The 20854-nt window shown below is 56.8% G+C and overlaps 1 protein-coding gene across 1 annotated transcript in view; it reads right to left on the reverse strand.

The window, feature by feature from the left end:
• Positions 1-152: 152 nt before the first annotated feature.
• LOC311516482 (1-phosphatidylinositol 4,5-bisphosphate phosphodiesterase gamma-1-like) overlaps positions 153-20854 on the reverse strand; it is a 78909-nt gene continuing 58207 nt past the window's right edge. The window contains exons 17-32 of the mRNA XM_084620588.1: positions 20503-20703; positions 19430-19549; positions 18426-18609; positions 17533-17610; positions 16057-16160; positions 14420-14516; positions 13008-13074; positions 11317-11480; positions 10548-10644; positions 9863-10087; positions 9049-9197; positions 7608-7722; positions 6567-6728; positions 6052-6140; positions 4277-4461; positions 153-3923 (exon numbers count right to left, since the gene is read on the reverse strand). Coding sequence (XP_084476714.1) covers positions 3872-3923; positions 4277-4461; positions 6052-6140; positions 6567-6728; positions 7608-7722; positions 9049-9197; positions 9863-10087; positions 10548-10644; positions 11317-11480; positions 13008-13074; positions 14420-14516; positions 16057-16160; positions 17533-17610; positions 18426-18609; positions 19430-19549; positions 20503-20703 — 2089 coding nt within the window. The 3' untranslated portion in view covers positions 153-3871. The remainder of the gene's footprint in view (positions 3924-4276; positions 4462-6051; positions 6141-6566; positions 6729-7607; positions 7723-9048; positions 9198-9862; positions 10088-10547; positions 10645-11316; positions 11481-13007; positions 13075-14419; positions 14517-16056; positions 16161-17532; positions 17611-18425; positions 18610-19429; positions 19550-20502; positions 20704-20854) is intronic.

Raw genomic sequence — 20854 nt, forward strand, 5'->3', positions numbered from 1 at the left:
CCTTACAGATGAGGGAAATGATGGGCTGCACTTGGCCAATGTCCTGCTGTGAATCCAGAATTGAGAGCTAGCGGACAGAGACTGTAGAGGTCGCTGGGGTAAGTGGGGCAACGCGCCGACAGAAAACAAGACCAACCCCTGTGTGTATAAATATTGGCTAAATAGATTTATTTTCATACAAAGAATTCATGGCTCTCCCTGCAGTGACACCAGCAGGATGCCGGATCCCCCATAGAGACACCCTATCCTCCTGCATGAGACCTACAATAACATCCTGACCCGATGCCTGCCTGAAGCTGCTGCAAAGACCAGTCTTCCAGCTGCTGGCTCCCTTGTGCTTCTTTTATTAGCCACTCTTGGAAACGTCAGTACCTGCCCTAGAGCCAGTATCTCCTAGCACTTTCCAGGGGCTGACATACAACTGTGCACCTCCAATATAACAGGGAAGGGGAACCAACATCTGGCTTCCCCCCTTATCATCCACATGGGTCCAAAACAAATATCGAGTCAGATTCAGCCCTGGGGGAGGTGGGCACAACTCCATTGGCTTCAGTGCTTACACCATGGCTGCATCTGGCCCACTGAGGCACCTCAGGCATTTTCCTGGCATCCCCCCACTTATTATGTTACATTCACAACAATCCCAGAGCTGGGCAGACACGGGGCCCTTCTTCTTGGACCCCTGGGATGCTGAATCTCGGAGCTGAGAGGCTAGACAACCCCTCACAACACAAGGCATGAATCCAAAGTGGTTTCCTGCTCTCCTCCTGTTATTTATCCCTTTGAGGCTCTGGCAGGCTGAGAAGTTCTGTCTGGGATTCCTCAGAAGGGGTTTCACGTGCCACTTCACTGCTCTCAGATCAGAGGTACTGTTTTTAAAAAGAAGGGATTTATGTAGGAGCGATGAAATGGCAGGGATCTGTAGTGGCTGGGAGGGCAGGGGAATCTCAGCTGGGCGTTCGGTTTCTTTCCGGCTCCCTTGTGTAGCAGCGTATGGCACCAGTGGATTGCACTGCCAGCAGGAGGGACTCAGGAGACTGGCATCTATGGTCAGCTCTGCCACTGACCTGCCGGGTGATCTCGAGCAAGTCACATCATCGCTTTGTGCCTCAGTGTCCCCTCCCACCTTTTGCCTGCAATGTCTCTTTAGCAAGTGCTTAGGGGTAGGGACTGCCTGTAACTATGTGTTTGTGCAGCACCTAGCACAATGCAGCCCTGATATCAGCTATTGTCATACAAATAAAATAATAATTAATAATATAGCACATTTCATCCTGAAGGATCCCAAAGTGCTCTATAGACTGATCCCTGAAATGCAGCCCGCTCTGGGGTGGGATGTGGCAGCTGTTTAACAGCACACAGCAACACCACACAACAGTGTTTAAAGAAGGGCCAGCAAGGATAAACTCTCTGACTGTAACTGTGCTGGGCATGCTAGATTGGCAGAATGTAGTTACCTGAGCTGGAGTTTCATGCCTACCCTCCTCCTGCCCTTGTCCACCCCCATCTCCTACTTTCTTCCATCCTGCGCCACATGCCTGGAACAACCTCCCCAGGATCATAGGCCGAGCTCCCTTTGCCTCCACCTTCCCCAAATGTGGCCTGCAAGCTCCAGTGACTGGGTCACTTGAGTTTAGATTGTCAGCCCTGTGAGGAAGGGGGCTGGTGTCAGGTCAACCCTCCCCTTCCGCCCTCTATTTACGGCACCACAGATGGGATTCGTAATAACAACAACAAAGGAACGTGCCCAGGGCACTTAGTGACTGTGGGTGGTCAGGGCCTTGGTTTTACATCTGCTCTGAAAGGCGACTGTCCCCCCGCCCCTGCAGAGTGCAGATGGAGCTCTGCCCAGGCCTGACTCCCCTCCCTCACCCTGTGGGGTCTCTCAGGGGACAGTGCATAATTTCCACATGCTCTGATACTGCGGCTGGTCGTAGAAGCCTCCCCACGGTTTATACACACATTGAAAAAAGAAATCGCAGCTATTTCTCGAGATCCCCGCACAGTTCCTGGCTCTAAATCTTCCCTGTACAGCTAAGCGGCGTGGAAACCTCAGCACTGGCTCAGCGAGCATCTCCTACATACTGGCATCCGCTGGAGATCCCAGCTGTTAGTACATGACACCCGAAGGGCGGGGCAGCCTGTGTTCCTGCCCTAGGCAGGGGCTCAGAAGTGGGTCTGAGTGAGCCGGGCTCCTGTCTGTGGTGCCTAATCCTCATCATTGTGTGATCATGCCCGCTGACAGTCCTTTCTCAGGCCAACTCAAACTTGCAGGGAGGCAGCACGATTGTTTGGATGCCTGGCTCCGAAGCCACTCACTTGTTGCGTGCCCCCTTCCCTTTTCTGTGCCTCGGTTTCTTGGTTGGTCCGGTGGGGTGAATGATACTGACTTGCCTCCCTGCTGGGGGTTGTGGAGATGTCCGGCAATGGGAAGATGGAAAGCCCTAGCGACGTGCAGAGTCCGGCTGGTTCTCAGTCCACTGATTCCTCATCCCCGTTCCCTACATCGTTCTGCTCGACGAGCTAACGAGGCGATGGGCAGTGCATAATGCACAGGTGAAAAGCCCTTTCAGCTGCAATGACAAGAACGCCCTGACCTTTCAGCCCTTTCAGCTACACAAGGCAAGGCAGAACCAGGTACGCCACTCACCAGCGTGGGGCTGGTCAGCTCCGCAGGCTCTGATCTGCTCCAGGAGGAGGGAATGATTCCCTCTGAACACTATGAACTCCACCAAGGGGGAATGGGAATGTGCCTGTCTTACTGGTGTGGGGCTGGGAACCCCCCGCAGCTGTGTGGCTCCGGCTCTCGGCCATTCAGCCTGAGGCTTCCAGTGATACGCTGGGGCCTCTGCCCCGCAATGTGTCCGGTTGACTGGTAGTAGCCTTTGGCTGCCATTTGGGAATGCCTGCAGGGAAATTTAGAGCTGTTTCTCTCGTTGCAGAGCAGGAGCCTGGGGGTCACAGCAGCTCCCCAGGCCCTGCAGGCTCAGGGAGAGCTGCAACACATGGGCAAGTGTCACCCCAACCCTAAAGGGTGGCGGAGCAAGGGATCGAGCACCAACCACCCAATAAATAAATAAATAGGGGGCAGGGTTTCCTCTAACCTTTGTGCGGGGCGACAGCCAGGCAGAGCACAGAGCAGAGCCCCTGTTATCCAGTCCAAGGGGCTCCACAGACAGCTCGGCCGATGCCCCTCCATTATAACCCGCAGCCCCCTGGACCACACACAGCTCGGCCGATGCCCCTCGATCCTGCTCTGCAGTCACCCCCGGCTGCCCTTGGAACTCCCAGGGCGCCGGGGCTTGCGGTGGTTTCGTAATGCAGAGAAATGTCACCTAGGGACCCCACCTCAAACACAGACTGGTGAGCTATGAAAGGCTTCGAACCTACAGCTCCTGAGATGTGCCTCTCCCCTCCCCCCTCTTGGAAGTCTCATGGTGGTAAAAAAAAAAAAAAATTTAAACAGATGTTGAAGCAGATCAGACTGACTGGGGATAAGGTGGTGGATGGGAAGCCCTGCCCCGGGTGGCTGCTCGAATCCTCTTGAGAGGTATTGCGCCCCCTGGCATGTGACCCCGTTTCCAGCTCATTGAAAAGCTTGGTTATTACAACAGGGAAGGTGCTAACACAGCCCTGCACTCCCATCTTCAGAACCACCGCTAGTTCTCTCCAGGTCCTGCAAGTGCTGCAGTTCTAGCAGCCAATGTCTCTTCCCCCCAGGGCAGCTGACTGATGCAGGGTGATAGGCAGTGAGCCAGCTGGAAAGGTGGATTGTTGGGGGATGGCTGGTATCAGCGGCCAGATCTCCTGCGGGCAAGAATTTCCAGGCTCCCCAGCAGAGGGCCCCAGCTGGGAGAGCCCCGCGGCTGGCTCAGTTGTGCTTGTTGGCCATCTGTCGATCTCTCTTCTTTTTCTCCATCAGCCTGGAGGGGGAAAGAAAGTGTAAGGTGGCTTTGGACAGTTAGCCATGGCCCCCTGGGAGAAGACAGCAGATGTCTGCAGGCTTCACAGCTGCTCTCTAAGGGATTGGGATTTGTCACTTCATGAGAGGACAGTTATGCTTGTCTTAGCAGAGGGAGGAGTGCATGTGTAATCACACTGCCCTCCAGTGGCTGGTCTACAGAGTGGATAAAGGACCTACTATTACTATAGCTAAGGGAGCGCTCCCTTAGCTGCGGGGGCAGCAGCCTGTGTTTTTGATGCTGAAGTAGCTCGGTTCTATCCCAGCTCCCCGGGGTGGGTGGATGGGGTTTATCTACGTGGGGTTGGGACTCACTTCCTATTGCGCACTTCGGTCAGCTCCACCAGCCGCTCCTTGGCCGCCCGCAGCTCGTCCAGCCACTGCTGGTGGCGCAAGTCACAGTTGTTGCTGTGCTCAAAGCTCGAGACCCGGTTGGAGAGCTCGCTGGCTCGGTCACGCAACTGCTGGATGGAGGAGTACAGGTTCTCCTCGTCTTCTTCCTGCGACAAGGAGATGCACAGAGAGGGGCACGTCAGGAGCTGAGCAACCAGCCTGCCCTCCCTGTCCCACCTCGAGAAACACACTCTCATGAGGCAAGAGAGGCTGTGCCAGAACTAGACGGCTGGCTTCAGAATCACTTTCAATCACAAGTGGCATGAGTTTGCCTGCCTCAGCATAGTTTCTAATAGGGATCCATGTCCCAAACTGCCCCATCATTTAGTGACATGCATGCCCCTTCCCAGTCAATTAACCCAATGCTTTAATTAACCCTCACAGCCCACCCTGTGAGCTAGGACAGCAGTGGAACCATTCTCCCCATTTCACAGATGGGGTAACTGAGGCAGAGAGGGGAAGGGCCTTGTCCAAGGCCACATGTAAGTGAGTGCCCAAGCAGTAAGCAGAACCCAGCAACTCTAACCACTATTGCTATGTGACACTCTCCCCTGGGGACCTTCCAGCTGCCCAGGACAGCTGAGCCCGACTGGCTGGCAGCACTGAGGAATGCAGAGTGCTCAGCTCCTGCGTGGGAGTGAAAGTGCCTCACGCTGCTCCGCAGCGCCCTCTGCGACCGGTGAGTGAGCAGTACCAAGCCACAAGGGGTATATCCAACTAGTGCAGTGTGGGCGCTCTTTAGTGCCTAGGCCGGCGGTTCTCAAACTGTGGACCGCCACCCCCATTTTAATGGGCTTGCTTGGGCTGGTTTAGATTTGCTGGAGCTGGGGCCGAAGCTTGGGCCCCACTGCCTGGGGCAAAAGCCAAAGCCAGAGGGCTTCAGTCTTGGGTAGTGGGGCTCAGGTTACAGGCCCCTTCCTGGGGCTGAAGCCCTTGGGCTTTGGCTTTGGTCCCACCCAGGGCAGGGAGGTTCAGCCAAGCTCAGGCTTCGGCCCCCCCTCCTGGGGTTGTGTAGTAATTTTTGTTGTCGGAAGGGGGTCGTGGTACAATGAAGTTTGAGAACCCCTGGCCTAGGCCCTCAATCGGGGCATCCCTCCTTTGTCCAGCTACAGGCCACATGGGTACCTCACCAGCAGCCACGTTCAGCTGGCACCCACCACACTCACATCGCGATAGCGGTGTGGCCTCTGAAGACTACAGATCCCAGCATGCAGAGTTCCTAGGGGAACTAAGCCAGAAGCTGCATTGCATGCTGGGACTTGTGGTCTCCATGGGCCACACCTCTGCAGGAAAGATGAGGCTACCCTGCTGAATGCTATAAGCTGGCCCTCCTCTGGCTGTTTGAGCTTCACCTTCAGTCAGCTGGCGTGGGCTGCTCAGATGCCCCAGCAGTGCCCTGAGCTCCCAAGGCCTGTCAGCAGGGGAAGGAGATGGGAGGGGTCTCTATGGTGCAGACATCACATCACTGTTTTCAGTTCTCCTAGCCAGTCCTTTCCTTCAGAGGCTGGCAGCTCTGCAGGGCGAGGCAGGGGCGAGCTGGCTCTGCAGCGCTGTTCGGAGTCAGAGCTAGGGGGCTGGGTGAGAAGGGAGTTTCGGGAGCTGGCTAACGACCAAAGGAGGCAAGTGACTTAAAGGCACCAGCTGATGCTGGGAGCAGGCAGCTCCTGGTGGGGTGAGTCGCGTCACAGGGCACTCACCTTGGCGTTGATGATTTCGATGTGGATGAGCAGGGAGGAGAGCTCCAGGTCCTCAGTGTAGCTGTTCTTCAGGGGCACTGACCTGTAGCCTGCAGGCAGCAGCGGGGTGATAACAACCCAGTCAGCATGGCTCCATCCCAGCACCCGCACTGCCCTCCCAACATGCCCGGGCACAGAGGAAAGCAGCCAGGACCGACCTCCCGCTCACACGCACACTCCTGTGCGTATGCAGATGTTCTTGCACACTCCCCTGCAAACCCGACAAGCTCACACATTGTCCTACCTGAGATCTCACAGCAACACACACATTTGGGAAGGGAGGAAGCTGGCAGGTTTGGGGCATCAGGGGGTTGCTGGTAAGGACAGAGTTGGGAGGGGTGGGCACTGCCAGCTGAACAGGCAGATGCCTGCCGGGTCCTGGGGTGAGGAAATCCCCATGCGGAGCTGGCTCTGGGGACAGGCCTACCTTGGGGAGGAAGCGTGGAAAGGAGGGGCTAGTGGCAGGCAGCCTGTACCTGTCTTGAGGCCCTTGACGGGGAAGGTGGCCTGGGCCAGGAAGTTGGGGTCACTGAACATGTCCTCCTCGTACACCACGAAGCGCAGGAAGGCAAACTCAGGGTTGTTGATGTCGAAGACGAACTGCTTGAAAAGCCACACGGGGTTCAGGCCATTATCAGCTGGCGGAAAAAGGGGGCAGTCAGTGCACAAGAAACACAAGCCTCTGAACGCCTTACGCCAGCAGAGAACAAAGGGGAGCGCCCGCCGTCTGGCAAGGCAAAGGAGTTGGCTGGTGCGGGTGTGTGTGTACATGGCACACGCCACTGGCACTTGCTGGAGACACGCTCCGAGTTGTGTGTCTGAAGGGACCCATCACCCCCCCCTTGTGGCAGGTGTCAGACCCATGTAAGGGTACACCAGCCCGGATGGACACATCACCGCTGCCTGCTGGAGTGCGTGGGACCTGCTCAAAAACAAATCAGTTCCATTACTCCCGGGGAGAACGATGTTACTAACAGATCCCCTGTTCTAGGATCACGCTGTCCCTGTAGATCCACCCTCTCCCAAGGGGAGCAGTTTAAGGGCAGATGCACTGAGGGAGCACGGGCTGACATGGCTCCTTTTACAGATGCCCTCTCCACCTCTGAGGGTTCACAGCCCCTTATTAGGGCAATTGCTACATCATACTTCCAGGGTCCACACAGCCGCTCCAGAGGGGCCGTTCATGGGGGAGCTGCCCCTTGCCACCCCAACACATGGGCTTCCAGTACCCTGAGAGCTTCAGGGCATGAATTCTGCTGCCTCCTGTACGGAGGCTGACAAACAGGTCTGTGTATGGCATGTGGGAGGCTCAGGGCAATCTGTGGCAGAGCAAAGTCAGGCCCCTTGTATTCATGCTGCAATTAATGAACAGCCCCAGCCATGCTGGGAACCAGCTGAATTTCTGCGCAGGCCAGGTGGGGGATGAGCCTGTTAGGAGCATTCTGTTCTGCTAGAGGAGAGGGCCCAGTTCTCTTCTCTGCAATGCCTGTTCCCCGCCAGCCCCTCCAGCTCCTCACCTACGACATCCGTCTTGTTCTTGCTGCTGTCAAACTCCGAGCCGCAGACCTCCACCTCCACGAAGGGGCACACGATGCTCCTGCCATTCTTGGGGAGATGCCGGGCGCCTAGGATCTGGGGTGAGGAGGTGGAGATGCCGGGAAGAGACGAGCGGACTGCAATGTTAGAACTGCTGCAGAATCCCAGCCAAGGGTGCCAGAACAGAGGGGGCCAGGGGGCCAGGCCCCATCACATTTGACCGGCCGTAAGGGTGAGAGACAGAGCGGGGACAGGGGGATGGAGAGGAGCGAATGGGAGGTGGGATCTTGGGGGGAAGAGGCGGCAGTGGGGTGGGGCCTCAGGGTGAAGGGGTGGCATGGGGGGCAGAGCCACAGTTCGGGCACCAGTTCCCCCCCCCCACACTTTTAGGAAGCTTCCGCCACTCCTGATCCCAGCTCCTAGTTGCCTCATTTCTGACTCAATCTCTGTGCTGGGTTTCTGTAATGTTCATCTTTAGGGTATGATCCTCCTCACTAGGGATCCCCCATTCTGTCCTCAGGGGCGGCGCCGCTGTGACATTGTGTGTCCTAAATCATTATGCACCGGCGGGGGCAGGCAGCGCACTCCCAGGGGATGGGAGCAGTACACACCCGCTCCGGCCTCAGGGGTTTTTCCAATGTCCCCGCACCACTCACTATTCTATTCTATTCTATTCTATTCTATTCTTGACTGGTTTTTATACCATGCTCCTCACAGTGGTGTCTAAGCGCCCTCCTATACTGCTACGTGATCCCGCATCTGTCACATCCCAGGCCTTGCTGCTTATCCCTGATTGGAATTCTTGGCAGCAGAAACACTCAGTCATGGAGCTGGGGGGCTAGTCCCAGACCCTGCTCACCCTGCCCACTAGCATCCTGAGTTCACCATCTTTTACTGACTCAACATAAAAAATGGCTCACCCCACACAAGCAGGGAAGTAGAGTCTGTATATGTGTATGTGTGTGTATGTGTGTGGGGGGGGGTGTGTCACACAAGCAGGGAAGTAGAGTCTTATATATATGGGGGGGGCATTGCCCTCTACAGGATGGAACCACTGCTCAGCTGTGTGTCATAGGCTGTATACTGCTAACACCCAACAGAGATTCTCCTTGTGCTCAAGCACTGGGGCCTCCTGTGTTTCTGGAGCAGGCTCTGAGCTCCCTGCCTGTGAGGTTGGGAGGGGTCACAGTGAAATATGCCGCTCTGTCATCAGCGCCCGTGTCGACACTGCCCTCCTTTACCCCCATGCGGGCCTCCTGGCTGCAGTGGGGTTCTATGGGTGTGATGGAGATGAGGATTTGGCCCCCGGTATCAATATATGAAAGAGACAGATATTAAGTGACTGATGGGCCTGAGGCGACAGGTCCCAGGACTTGGGTCTCTTGATCCTCCCCCCGAGTCCTAGGCTGGTCTCTCACTTGCCTGGAGCTGCACAGTGATGGGTTCCACGATCTTCAGGCTGCTCTTGTCAAAGGGGTCAAACAAGTCGTCCCTCATGATGTCTGGCTGCAGGACGTAACCACTGCGGGCTCCCAGCATGAACAAGGCCTGGTTCAACTGCATTGGTTTATCTGGAAGAAGCCCAAAGGCAGCAGCCAATCAGCATGCGGCAAGAGACAACAGGCTGTTCAAAGGGGCAAAAACCAATCCGCACTGAGAGAGAGACAACGGAGCGTTCAAAGGGGCACAAACCAATCCGCGCGCGGAGAAAGGGACAGAGGACTAATCCAAGTGGCAATGACCAATGAGCTGGGGGAGAAGCCCCTGTGGGGCCAGAGGCAACGTGGAGGCAGGACGTCTCTGTGCGGCGTGGAGGCATGTGGGCATTGTGCAGAAGGCCCTGCCCCCGGCAGTGCTGTTGGCTGGGAGAGCTAAACCCCCCACTTCTGTCACACAGAGGCAAACCCGTGCCTTGTGCCGTGATGGGAGACGGTGCCGGGATCTCCACAAACGGCACCTTGCAATGCGTACTCAGCCCTGCGTGGGAACCGCCTGTATAGGGGACGGAACCCCTGGGGTTGCTGGCAATTGTGTCAGGTTGGCTCTTGGTCACGTGACTGCAGGGTCTTCCTTAGGGAAGCCATTCAGCTGCGGATTGTCTCCCCAGGGAAGGGAGGGGAGCCCCATTGCTCAGGACATTCAAAGCTAGCTGGGCAAAGCATCTCATGTTATGTGAAAGGGAGTGGATCTGTGTCTGAACTGCCCCGTGCCCATGGGTATGGGGTTGAAGAGTTACCGGGGGTCTGGAAGTTAAGGGCTACCAGCTGGCTGCCGCAGATCCACATGGGCAGCGGGTCATAGTTCGAGGAGTCCAGGCGTTGGCCCTTGGGGTAGACGCGACTGAGCTGGCGTCGGTTGTACTGCAGGAACTTCTTGCCCTTGCTGCGGTTTGCATACTTCTCGGCCTTGGTCTCGGGGAAGGAGGACATGTCCCGGTAGCAAGCCTTGTCTGTGCCGATCTCTGCAAGGACAATAGGCAGGGTCAGCGGGTGGCCACTGGAGGCCCTCGCGAGGGAGGCATCAGGGTGCTCTGGAGCCTGGCACATCAGTGATGCCCACTGAGGACAGTTGTTCCCTAGGCTGGCAGTCCCCACCGTGAACTTTCCTCTGCCTGAACTCAGGGCTCAGCCTCCGCATGGGGCCCACTGCCCACCTACCAGTGCACTTGCTATGGAGCTCGGCTGCTCTGAATCCTGGAGGGGAGATGGGTGGCTGGCTGGAGGGGCCGGGGCTGGGGCTGGGCAGTTCTGTTGGGAACCGGAGCTGGCCAGGATGGCCGTGGGCTCAGGCAGGGCCTGGAGGGAGCAGCTGTTTTTATGGGTAGGAAGGATCTTCCCAGGGCCTGTTTGATTCCCGTCAACACTGGCCACACCACTCGGAGGGCTCAGTCAGTGACGCAGCAGCAGCAGCTGGGGCCTTACTCTCTTCATCGAATGGCACCGGGCGGCAGTAAACGACCAGCTCAGAGAGCTCCAGGGCGATCTTCTTCCTCCGCTCCATGATCTTCCCCTCTTGCATCTGCGCAAGGAAAAGCAGGCGCTCAGGTCACTGCCGAGAACGCAGAGAGGCCACGAAACCTGAGCCACTGATACGACCCGCACAAATGGACTGGCAGAGCCTGTCTGTGAGGGCTGGGCACTACATCCTCACCCGCGGCAAGGACGTTTCAGGGGAACCACCGAGTCCTGCAATGCAGCCCACGCGCACGCTCCCCTTCCAGACAGAGGTGCGCCCTCTGGAGACTACAGGTCCCAGCATTCTGTGCTCCATAAGGAACCATGCAGCCTTCTGCTGAGATTGCTTTGGAGGAATGCATGCTGGGAACTTTTTTTTTCCCAAGGGCTGCACCTCCATATTCGGGATGATGGTGGCTACAACCTCTTCATTTAATGGATCCCTTCAGTTGCCAGTGGGTCCCTGAATGGGCAAAGTCTGGGCATTACCCCTTAGCTTTAGTGCTCACTGCTCACTCAGACCCAAGCGGCAAGGTAAGCTAGAGCCTGAGGGAGTGGAGTTGCATCTCCCGCAGGCAGGGAGTGGGGAACGCTCTGCCTTCCTGGGCACCATGGCACCCACCACAGTGAGCCCCAGCCCCCACCGTTGTGAGACACATTGGACGTTCGTTAGGGTCATTCTAATGGTGACAATGAACGCCACCGGCGCTCAAAGCGCACGGCTCCTCTCACTCACCCTGGCGTCTGCGTTCTGTGTGGCCTCCCGGATCTTGGCCACCCAGTCGTTGAGTTCCTCCTGTGTGTCTGCAGCCACGTCCAACGCCTGGGACGGGTGGGACATCTGCTGGGAATGGATGGTGAAGACAAATGGTTTGGAGCTCCTCCCGTCTTTGGAGATAACTATAAGGATATCAGAGGGGGCTTTACTTGGAGAGATTCCCAATGGACAGCTCTGTGGAGCAAAGGACCCCTCCAGGGTCCTGCTCTCCAACCTGCTGCACACGGGGGGGAGAGGGGATCGGCTCCTTCCTCTGACGCATCATCACCTCGGGCAGAGCGCAGAACTGAGCGTGAAACCTGGTCCTCTGTTGCCGTGTGCAGCCCTTGCCTACCCACGGCACTTGGGCCAGCTGTTTGAAGCAGGGTGTGATTCCTGACTCACCTCCTAGAGACGTCACTCACACCAGGGGAAACTGGGGGAGGAAAGAGGGCGAAAGGCTCTGAGCTTGACCTCCCCCTTATTCACATCAAGCCAAGAGAGACACGGGAGGCTCTGCATCTCATAGCCTGTCTCAGGAGGTCCTGAGGTCCCTCAATGTCCTCTGACTTTCGTGGGGCCGAGGATGCTCGGCATCCCCAGGACTGGGCCCTAAAGCTCGGACAGTTCTCCTGAGAGGGCCACAGCTCTGAGGCAGCTTGCTCGAATCTACCGCCGAGGAAAGGGAGGCAGCAGTGCAGGGATGGGAACGGGCTGGGCCTTCAGCTCAGGCCACTGTTAAGCTGTAGTAAAGGCCATTCAGCAAATCTGCCTCTGGGTTGGATTCAGCTCCCCACTAGGGCTTGCGGGTGCTCAGCACTGACCTCTCCTTGTGAGTCCCCTTCCTTCTAAGTCCCTTTGGCTACGGAGACCCTCAGATTTCTAGGACAAACGGGGGCCACGAGATAGCAGCTCCCTTGCAGGCCTTGGGCAGGGCCACAGCTGGGAGAGCCTCAGCCAGTCACACAAGAGCACAGGCTGGCAGCGAGCTCTTTCCCAGCAGTTCTGAAGTCACCGCCGACCGTCACAGAGATGCCTGCTACAAAGCTCTGGTGAGACAGGGACACTCCAGAGCCTGCTCCTTGTGGCGCAGTAAAGGCATTGCCGACCTCCCTTTGGTCACTTTACACGGTACTCCGCAGCCCCGCTCACAGGAAACCCCCCAGAACTCACTACACTGAGGGATCCAAGGTAGGAATCCAGCCAGTAGGAAACGGGTTTAGACCCACCAGACCTCATTTAATAATAATGATAATTCCCAGCTCCTATAGAAAATTCCACCCATCGCTCTCCATGCACTTTACAAAGGAGGTCAGTATCCCCATTGTACAGATGGGGAAACTGAGGCAAAGAGCAGGTGAACTGACTTGCCCAGGCCAGTTACAGAGCCAGGAATAGAACCCAGCTCTCCAGAGTTCCAGGCTGGTGCTCTATCCTCTAGACCACACTGCCTCCAGATGGGCAGTTGCAGGAATCACCCAGCCAGGTGCTCCAGGCAGGAGTAGCACCCATGCAGAAGGTGAATACTCCAAATGCTACTCCTTACAGCCCCTGTTAAAAGAGGCTTCTGTCTCCAGCAGTGTCTCATGGTTAAATAGCCTCCCCCTCTTCCCCCGAAACGATACATTCCAGAACCTCTCACTCCACGGGCGACAGTTACAGACACTCACCTACATGGCAGGACGGTACGTCAATGAACCCTTTCAGGAAGTTCCCCAGGGGGCTGTTTTCTGCTGACTGGAAGAGAGGAAGGGATGGGGCAGAGAAAGGCCAGTTACCAAGAGAAATACAGAGAGACAGACAGACCACTGCTTTCTGCTTTCAGGCCACAGTCTCTGCCTTTCTCCTGCTGTATTTGCAATACCGAGCAGAAGGGCTGGAAAGCAGTAGTCACTAAAATTATGGAGGCAGGAGAGTTTCTGATCTAACCTCTCGTCTGAGTTGCTCTGAAGAGTCAGCTTTCTGGACTGAGGTTTTCCAGAATGGATCCCTAGACCCTGCCTAAGTTGGAGCAAAATCATTGCAGCTGTTTTTAAGGAAAGCAAAGGTGGGGAAATCCACTTCTCCTATTTATCAACCAGGTTTTAAACAGGGCTGTATTGGACAGATGGAGAGAGACACCAAGGCGGGAGAGGAATCATTTAGGACAGGGGCGGGCAAACTTTTTTTGAGGGCCACATCGGGTTTCCAAAATTGTATGGAGGGCCAGTTAGGGGAAGCTGTGCCTCCCCAAACAGCCAGGCATGGCCTGGCGCCCGCCCCCTCTCCGACCCCCCCTGCTTCTCGCCCCCTGATGGCCCCCCTGGGACTCCTGCCCCATCCACCCCTCCCTGTCCCCTGACTGCCACCCGCCGCCCCATCCAACCCCCCTTCTCTTTCCTGACTGCCCCCCCAGGACCCCTGCTCCCATTCAACTCCCCTGTTCCCTGCCCTCTGACCGCCCCAATCCCTATCCACACCCCCGCCCCCTGACCACCACTCCGAACTCCCCTGCCCCCTGTCCAATCCCCCCCTGCTACAGCCACGCCACCCAGAACACCAGGACAGGCAGCCGTGCTGCCCGGCTGGAGCCAGCCACTCCACCATGCAGCACAGAGCACGGGGTGAGGCCGCGGTTCTGCAGCTGTGCTGCCTGGCAAGAGCTCACAGCCTCACCGCCCAGAGGAGGGGCCGGGGACTAGCCTCCCGGGCCAGGAGCTCAGGGGCTGGGCAGGAGGGTCCCGCGGGGCGTAGTTTGCCCATCTCTGAATTAGGGGGTTGTAGTTTGGAGCGGTGAGATGAACTTCAGAAGGAAAGAAGGCTGCTGGGATGGAGCACTGCACGCTGGGAGCTGTAGTTTCCTTGGGCCCCTACTTGACACTAAAGGTGAGGGTGGTTAGGATTCTCAGCACTACTTGGGCTCCAGGGAAGTTGGCAACCGGGCCAGGTTTGGTGCCCCTGGCTTATTAGCAACAGGGGCGGCCTATTAGTTCTACTTGCTCACCCCCACAAAATTGACCCCTTGGTGTCCGGGACAGCCGAGCGGGTCCCTCAGATTGTGCTGGAAGGTGGGGAAAGGAGCCAGCATGGGGGTTAAACTCACAGACTCGTCCTGCTCCTGCACCAGTGTGTTCATGATCTCCTCCACGTAGTTGGCTGGGAACCACAGCTGCTTCTTGCCCCCGTAGTCTCCCCGCCACCTAGAAGGGGTAACAGGAACAAGGCAAGCAGACTGACTCAGGGGTACTAGGGATGTGAACACTGCACGCAATGTCAGGGGAACAGCTGGAACAGGGAAACAGAAAAGGAGCCATTAAAAAACGTCTCAGCAACACGCACAAGGCATGCAATTCTTGTAATAGGAGCACAGCCGAAGCCGGGGTGATGTCTGCTGAGCTCCACTCTGCAAGAAGCCTGGGGCATAGACCAGGGCACAGAGAATCGCTGGAGGGTTTGGTTCCCTGGTAACTAGCCAGGTGTCCCATGGTTAGAGCAGGGACGTGGGAGTCAGGATTCCCGGGTTCCATTGCTGGTTCTGCTGGCGTGTCCTGGGCAAGTCATTTCCCCTGACTGCCTCACTTCTGCCATCTGCTATGACCTCTACCCAGGGCTGAGTCTTAACGAGCATTTAGGAGGGGCCAGAGAAGGGCAGAGATGTAACATGAGCGTGCGCTCTCGGGGCTGCCCTACACTACACAGGTAGGTCGGCTTAACTCCATCACTCCAGGCGGTGGAAAACGTCACGCTCTGGGCGGTGTAATGAGGCCGACCGAAGCCCCAGCGCTGATACCAGCTGGCGATGGAAGGATTCTTCTCCCAACCTAGCTACGGCCTCTCGGAATGGGGGATTAACGACAGCCGTGGAAGAGCCCCTCCCATCGCTGGAGCAAGTCTCTGCTTTGCAGCTGTGCCGCTGCAGCCCTTCTAGTGTGGACACAATCAGTCTCATGCTGAATCAGCACTTGCTGTGTCACGGGTGATGGGCCCGTGCAGCTGAAGCCCCAGGCTGGCCTCCCCTGGACCACCCTCCGCAGGGTGGCTCAGGGGACTGATCAGCCTGGAGCACGGCCCGTTAGCGTTTGTGCCAGTGGTGAGCGAAGAACCTAGAGGAGCTCGTTCCCGGCGAGGGCAGTGTAGCTCCACCACAAGATGTTCACAGCAGGCAGATGGTACAGCTGTGCCTGGCTGGGCGGAGCACTGGGCATGTCAGGGATCAGGCGTCCCATCAGATGTCCAGACTGTAAGTGAGGAAGAAGGATTCCACCTTGCTGGTGGAGAGCATCTGGGGCCGCTCGTGGTATGTGGGGATGCACGACTGGTGTCCCTTCAGCTCTGGTAAAAGAACCCCTCCTCGGGGCCCAGCCCCTCAGGCCAGGATGCAGATGGCCCCCATGAGAAAAAGGGGGATCTCTCAACAGGCCCCCAATGTCAGTAATTTGGGTGGTGAGCTAGCCGGGACTGAGCCAGCAAGGAGATTCCTCTGCTCGTGAGCAGCTGGGTAAGTCCTTGTGAAAGGAGCGTCTCCTGAGAGCAATCAGACAAAGCGACATCAGACACCTTGGGTTATCCTGAGCCGTAGCCTTTCTTCTTGACTCCACCACACCCTGGCCCCACCGCAATCTGATAAGGACGCCCTTTCTAGCCAGGGGACCCCTCCTCCAGGACAACTGGGCAATGTCAGGAGAGGAGTGGACCCCTGACCAGACATTTTGAAAGCGGCGACCGAGAGGGAGAACTCACCAGCCTCCATCCTGCTTGTCAACGTTGTGGATGATGGCCTGTTTGCAGAATGAGAGCTCATCTTCCCGCTGGGCTTTGTAATCGTAGAGGGCCTTCACCGTACACTGGGGAGCAGAGCAGAGACATGCTAGCCTTAGCAGCTACGAGGCCAGCATTCCTGGGGAGGGAATGCTCCAGAAAAAAAACTGCAAAGGAATATAAAGTAGCTCCCCAGGCCTTGATCTCAGGTAACCGAGGACTCTCTCTCTATATATATCATGTGTTGATAAACAGTTTAGATGGGTGATAATGCAGCTGGAAGCAGCCATATTGTCAACCCAATCCCCTGTGTCCAGACAGAAGCATCAGTGCAGATTTCCACAGCTCTCCTAGGGGCAAGTCAAAGGTTTTTCCACCATCTCTGCAGACAGGTTTGGGGGAAGAGAAGGACAAAGCTTGAGTGTGGGCAGAGTGGGTGCCTGTTGCTGGAGCTTCGAGAGTCTCTGCCAGCCGTTCTGACAGCATGACTGCCGTGGTACAGGTCAGCGGGCCTTGCTCCTTGTTGGGATAATCATCAAGGGCCTGACTTGCCACAGTTCCCATTGGGACTGCATAGGGAGTATGGGAGGCAGATTCAGGCCTTAAGGAGGCAGCCGCTCTGGCTTACAGAGCTGCCAACAGAGCAGGGGAGATTCTGGAACATCTCCAGGTCTTCTTACTTAGCTCCATGCAGTCTCCTGGTCTAATGCACAGACTGTGAGTAACTGCCATTTCCTGCAACCATCTACGGCAGCAGGCAAGTCCGATTCCTTTTCAAGGTTGCCAGACGGTTTTGATTATAACCAGAAAACAGCTCCCTTTGGGCTAATGTGTCCCGTGTTTGGTCTCGGCCCAAGGGTTCACTTGTTGGGAGGGGAAGTTTAAGGTGCAGTGGTGCCCTGAAACGTGATTTGATAAGTGCCCCCGGGGGCTCCCATGTTTATTCTCTCACTGACATCAGATCCGGCCCGTGCTGCTGATAAATAAAGAGCTGGTTTTTCTAGCTACTAGTGCTGAAAACACTGCCTGGGATCTGAGAGTCACGCTGGGTCATTCTGGTCCCTGCATCACCAACTAAAGAGTCTGCCGTTGGAGCTCAGCTGCTGTAACCGTTCTGAGGGGAGCTGGAAGAGACCCTGCTCTCGCGCTCCCAGCCAGGCCAGCTCTGCAGGGCTCACCGACGGAGAAGGGATTCAACATATGTCTTTCAAGGGAACGCTGAGAGTCTGGCACTTGGGTCGGCAGCCAGGGGTGGATGCCACAGGCACAACATGATGGGATATGGAGGCTGCAGTTCCCAGGGTGGCTGGCTGACTGCTGGGGGTCCCGGGCACTTCTTGAACTGGCAGCAAGTCGGAACAAAGTATCACCCAGTTCCCAGGCAGCACGTGAATCCCTCTCCCACTCCTCCCTGTGCCACGCAGACCTGGGGGGAGTCTCCGGCCCATGCTCTCTTACCCTGGCCATTGGCATCTTGTTGGCCTCCACGTAGAAGTGAGGGGTTCGCACTTCATACAGGGCTCCATAGTCCAGCTCCTGCAAAGGACAGGCAGCAGTGGTAACATGGGAGGCAAGCCCACAGCTTCCCCCCTTCCCCCTCTCCTGGGGGGCAGTTTGAGGAACAGAGGAAGGGACCTGTGTGCATCCTCACTAGAAAAGGGGAGATTTTAATAGAGAGTTCCTTAATGGAGCTAGACGGTCGGCTGGGAGCTCCTCCTGTCATGGGATAGGGGCATTTCCTTTTGTACCCCTGGCCTATGTCAGGCGACTGGGGTCATAGAAACACAACCTCCCCAGTGCGGATACAGTATCATAGAATATCAGGGTTGGAAGGGACCTCAGGAGGTCATCTAGTCCAACCCCCTGCTCAAAGCAGGACCAATCCCCAATTTTTGCCCCAGGTCCCTAAATGGCCCCCTCAAGGATTGAACTCACAACCTGGGTCAGTACAGAAATATCTGTCTCTTGCCCACTCTCCTGTGTGTCACACCTTGATTACAACCTCCAAGGGCAGCGTGACCCCTAGGATCGAGCCAGAGCACTGCATGCTGGGACATGTAGTCCGCACTTGCTGCACCTCTCCATAAGGATTAGAGCACTGGCAATCTGATTAGCCGCTCCCTGGGACTCCAGGCAACTCGCCAATGCACCCCCTGAGCAAAGTTTAGGGACCCCAGATGCAGCCATGTTCAGCTTTTCCAAGATTCTGTGGGGCGGCCATAAAGCCCCCTCATATTCACTACACTGCCCAGCTGCATTGTCCCTCTTCCCCTGTACCCTGGTGCCCTGCCATTCTCATGGCAATGCTCCCCGATGCCCTCAATGGGGCTCCCCTGCCCCCCAGGACTCACGGCGGTGCCCATCTTCTCCAGCGTCTCCTCATTGATGGGGTAGCGGAGTTTCATCTTGCGGTAGAGCGGGTGCTTCTCGTAGTAGCTCACCAGATCCACCAGGCTCTCGAACTCGGCGGAGCTGCCCAGCATGAAGAGCCGTCCCTCCTGCTGGATGCGGCAATGCTTGATCTTGCCCTCTGCTCTGTTACCAACACACCCCAAAGGGCACGTGAGGAGGGGCTGGGCAGGGAGGTGGAGGAGGGGGGGACATGCCTTCTGTTTTTACAAACTGCAGAGGGGAATCATTTCACCCACCCTGAAATGCAGCCACCTCTGGGGTGGACAGCAGGAATTGGGGAACAGCGCACAGCACAAGATGGCACGACTGCCTCCTAGCAGCACGCTGTGTCATCAGTCAGTAGTGACTCCGAGTGAGCAGCAGCCCCAGCACACCGGGTATGTCTACCCTGCAGTTGGACACACATGGCTGGCCCGTGCCAGCTGACTCGGGTGGGCAGGGCTGTTTAATTGCAGCATAGATGTTTGGGCTTGGGTTGGCACCCTGCGAGGTGAGAGGGTCCCAGAGCTCAGGCTCCAGCCCGAGACAGAATGTCTACACTGCAATTAACAGCGCCTTAGCCTGAGCCCTCCGAGCCCAAGTCAGCTGGCAGGGGTTAGCTGTGGGTGTCTAACTGCAGTGTAGACTAACTCAGCCAGTCCTGAGGGAAGGGAAGAGGACCTCTAGTGACTCATCAGTGCAACTTCCTGCAGCAGCAGCTTCCCTTGAAGGTCCTCGTCCTGGAACCCATCCAACCCAATTGTGCTCAGCTAATGAGACTGGAGAAAATCATGTGCAAGCACATGGCAGAGCATGGGATTTGGAGGAGAGATGGCAACGGCTGAACGCTGTAGCCTTTGACTCCAGTGGGTTACAAGAGAAACAAATCTGCTGCTTCTCAGCTCAGGCCCCAGTGATGGGTTTGGCCAACTTGCCAGCTAGACCCTAGGCAGCTCGCACTCACCTGAAGGAGATAGCATAGGAATTGGGCTCGCTGCGTTTGCGCAGCAGGAAGGCTCCGTCCCGGGGCACCCTCATCAGCATATGCTCGGCCTGCAGGCGGGACAAGCTGGTGTGGTACCACCTGGGTCAGGAAAGAACACACAGCAGGAGCAATGCATCATCTGTACCCTGTGCCATGGCATTGACTCAGCAAGTGAGAGAGGAGCCGACTCCTTTCAATCTCCTAGAATGAGTCCATGTGCAGTGAACATGGGAATCCAGTTCTGGTTCTCCACCCTTCAGGGGTCCCAGGGACACGTCTGATCTCTTACCTGTATTAATGCACTGGCTGAGTGTCTAGCTGTGAGATCTGCTCACATATGTGTATCTATTGCACTTGGAATCAGGTCTGCTCAAATGTGCGGCTGCACGCCCATGGAGGTGTGAATCAGAGCTGGGCGACCACTAGGAATTGTGCTGCCTTGTAGTGCCCCCAGCCTAGGAAGAGGGTAAAAGCTTTATTCCCCAAGCCTCTGGCAATCTCCTGCTGGCTGGAGCGGCAGCCGCCTGTGTTTTGGGACTCCCCATACTGCCCATGTGCTGTTCTGCCGGCGATCATAGTCTTGGCTATATGTGGCCTGAGATTATTTACACATGAAACCCCTGCTCCCCTTTGGTATCCCCAGGGAATGAGCCGGCTGAGGGTACATCTGGTTCCCTGGGGCCTGCGGGGGTCGCTTCCTCTACAAAAAAACGGCCACGGCTGGGGCTATAGGCCAGAATCTTCCCTCTTTCAGGCTCCTGCCCCAGAGCTTGATGTGGTGTCTCACTGACACCCCATAACAGAATAGTTCTACTGGCCACAGCGCCTCGGTCGAAGAGGAAGTGCAGCCCCAGTGACACCTCATCTCCGGCAGGGGGTGCTGGATCCGGGCCGGACGGGTCGGCAGAGGGTGCTCGCTGGGGAAGAGGGGAGAGAAGCGAGGCGAAGAGGAGAGAGGCGCTGTGTGGAGAAGACCGAGGGCTGGAAGGACAGGGAGAGGCAAGCGGAACAAGGAGGGGAGAGGGGGAAGGGAGGAGAGGTGATGCGCTCACTCTTTGCTCTCGTGGGCGTTCGGCTGCGGCACGGGGTCCGTGAGCCTCATCTCAAACTCGTTGCACCGCAGCGGCACCTCGCGGTAGTGGCAGATCAGGCTGTAGAGGCTGTCGAACACCAGGTTGTCCGTCAAGTAGAACTTGGTGGTGCCGGCTTCCTGCCGGGAGTGGATGCGGCAGTGCTGGACTCGGCTGGACCGCCTGCAGCGGAGACAAAAAGGGGATCGGCAGGGGCAGGACCAAGAGCAAACCGTGTCTCCCAGCTGCTGCCCAAACCAGGCGCACAGTGGATGGCGAGGAAGGTCAACCCGCTGCACTAGTCCTGGGGGGGAGCGGGGGCAGGAGACGACTG

This window comes from Lepidochelys olivacea (genome assembly GCF_965140295.1).
Source record: "Lepidochelys olivacea isolate rLepOli2 genome assembly, chromosome: 2".
Lineage (NCBI taxonomy): Eukaryota > Metazoa > Chordata > Testudines > Cheloniidae > Lepidochelys > Lepidochelys olivacea.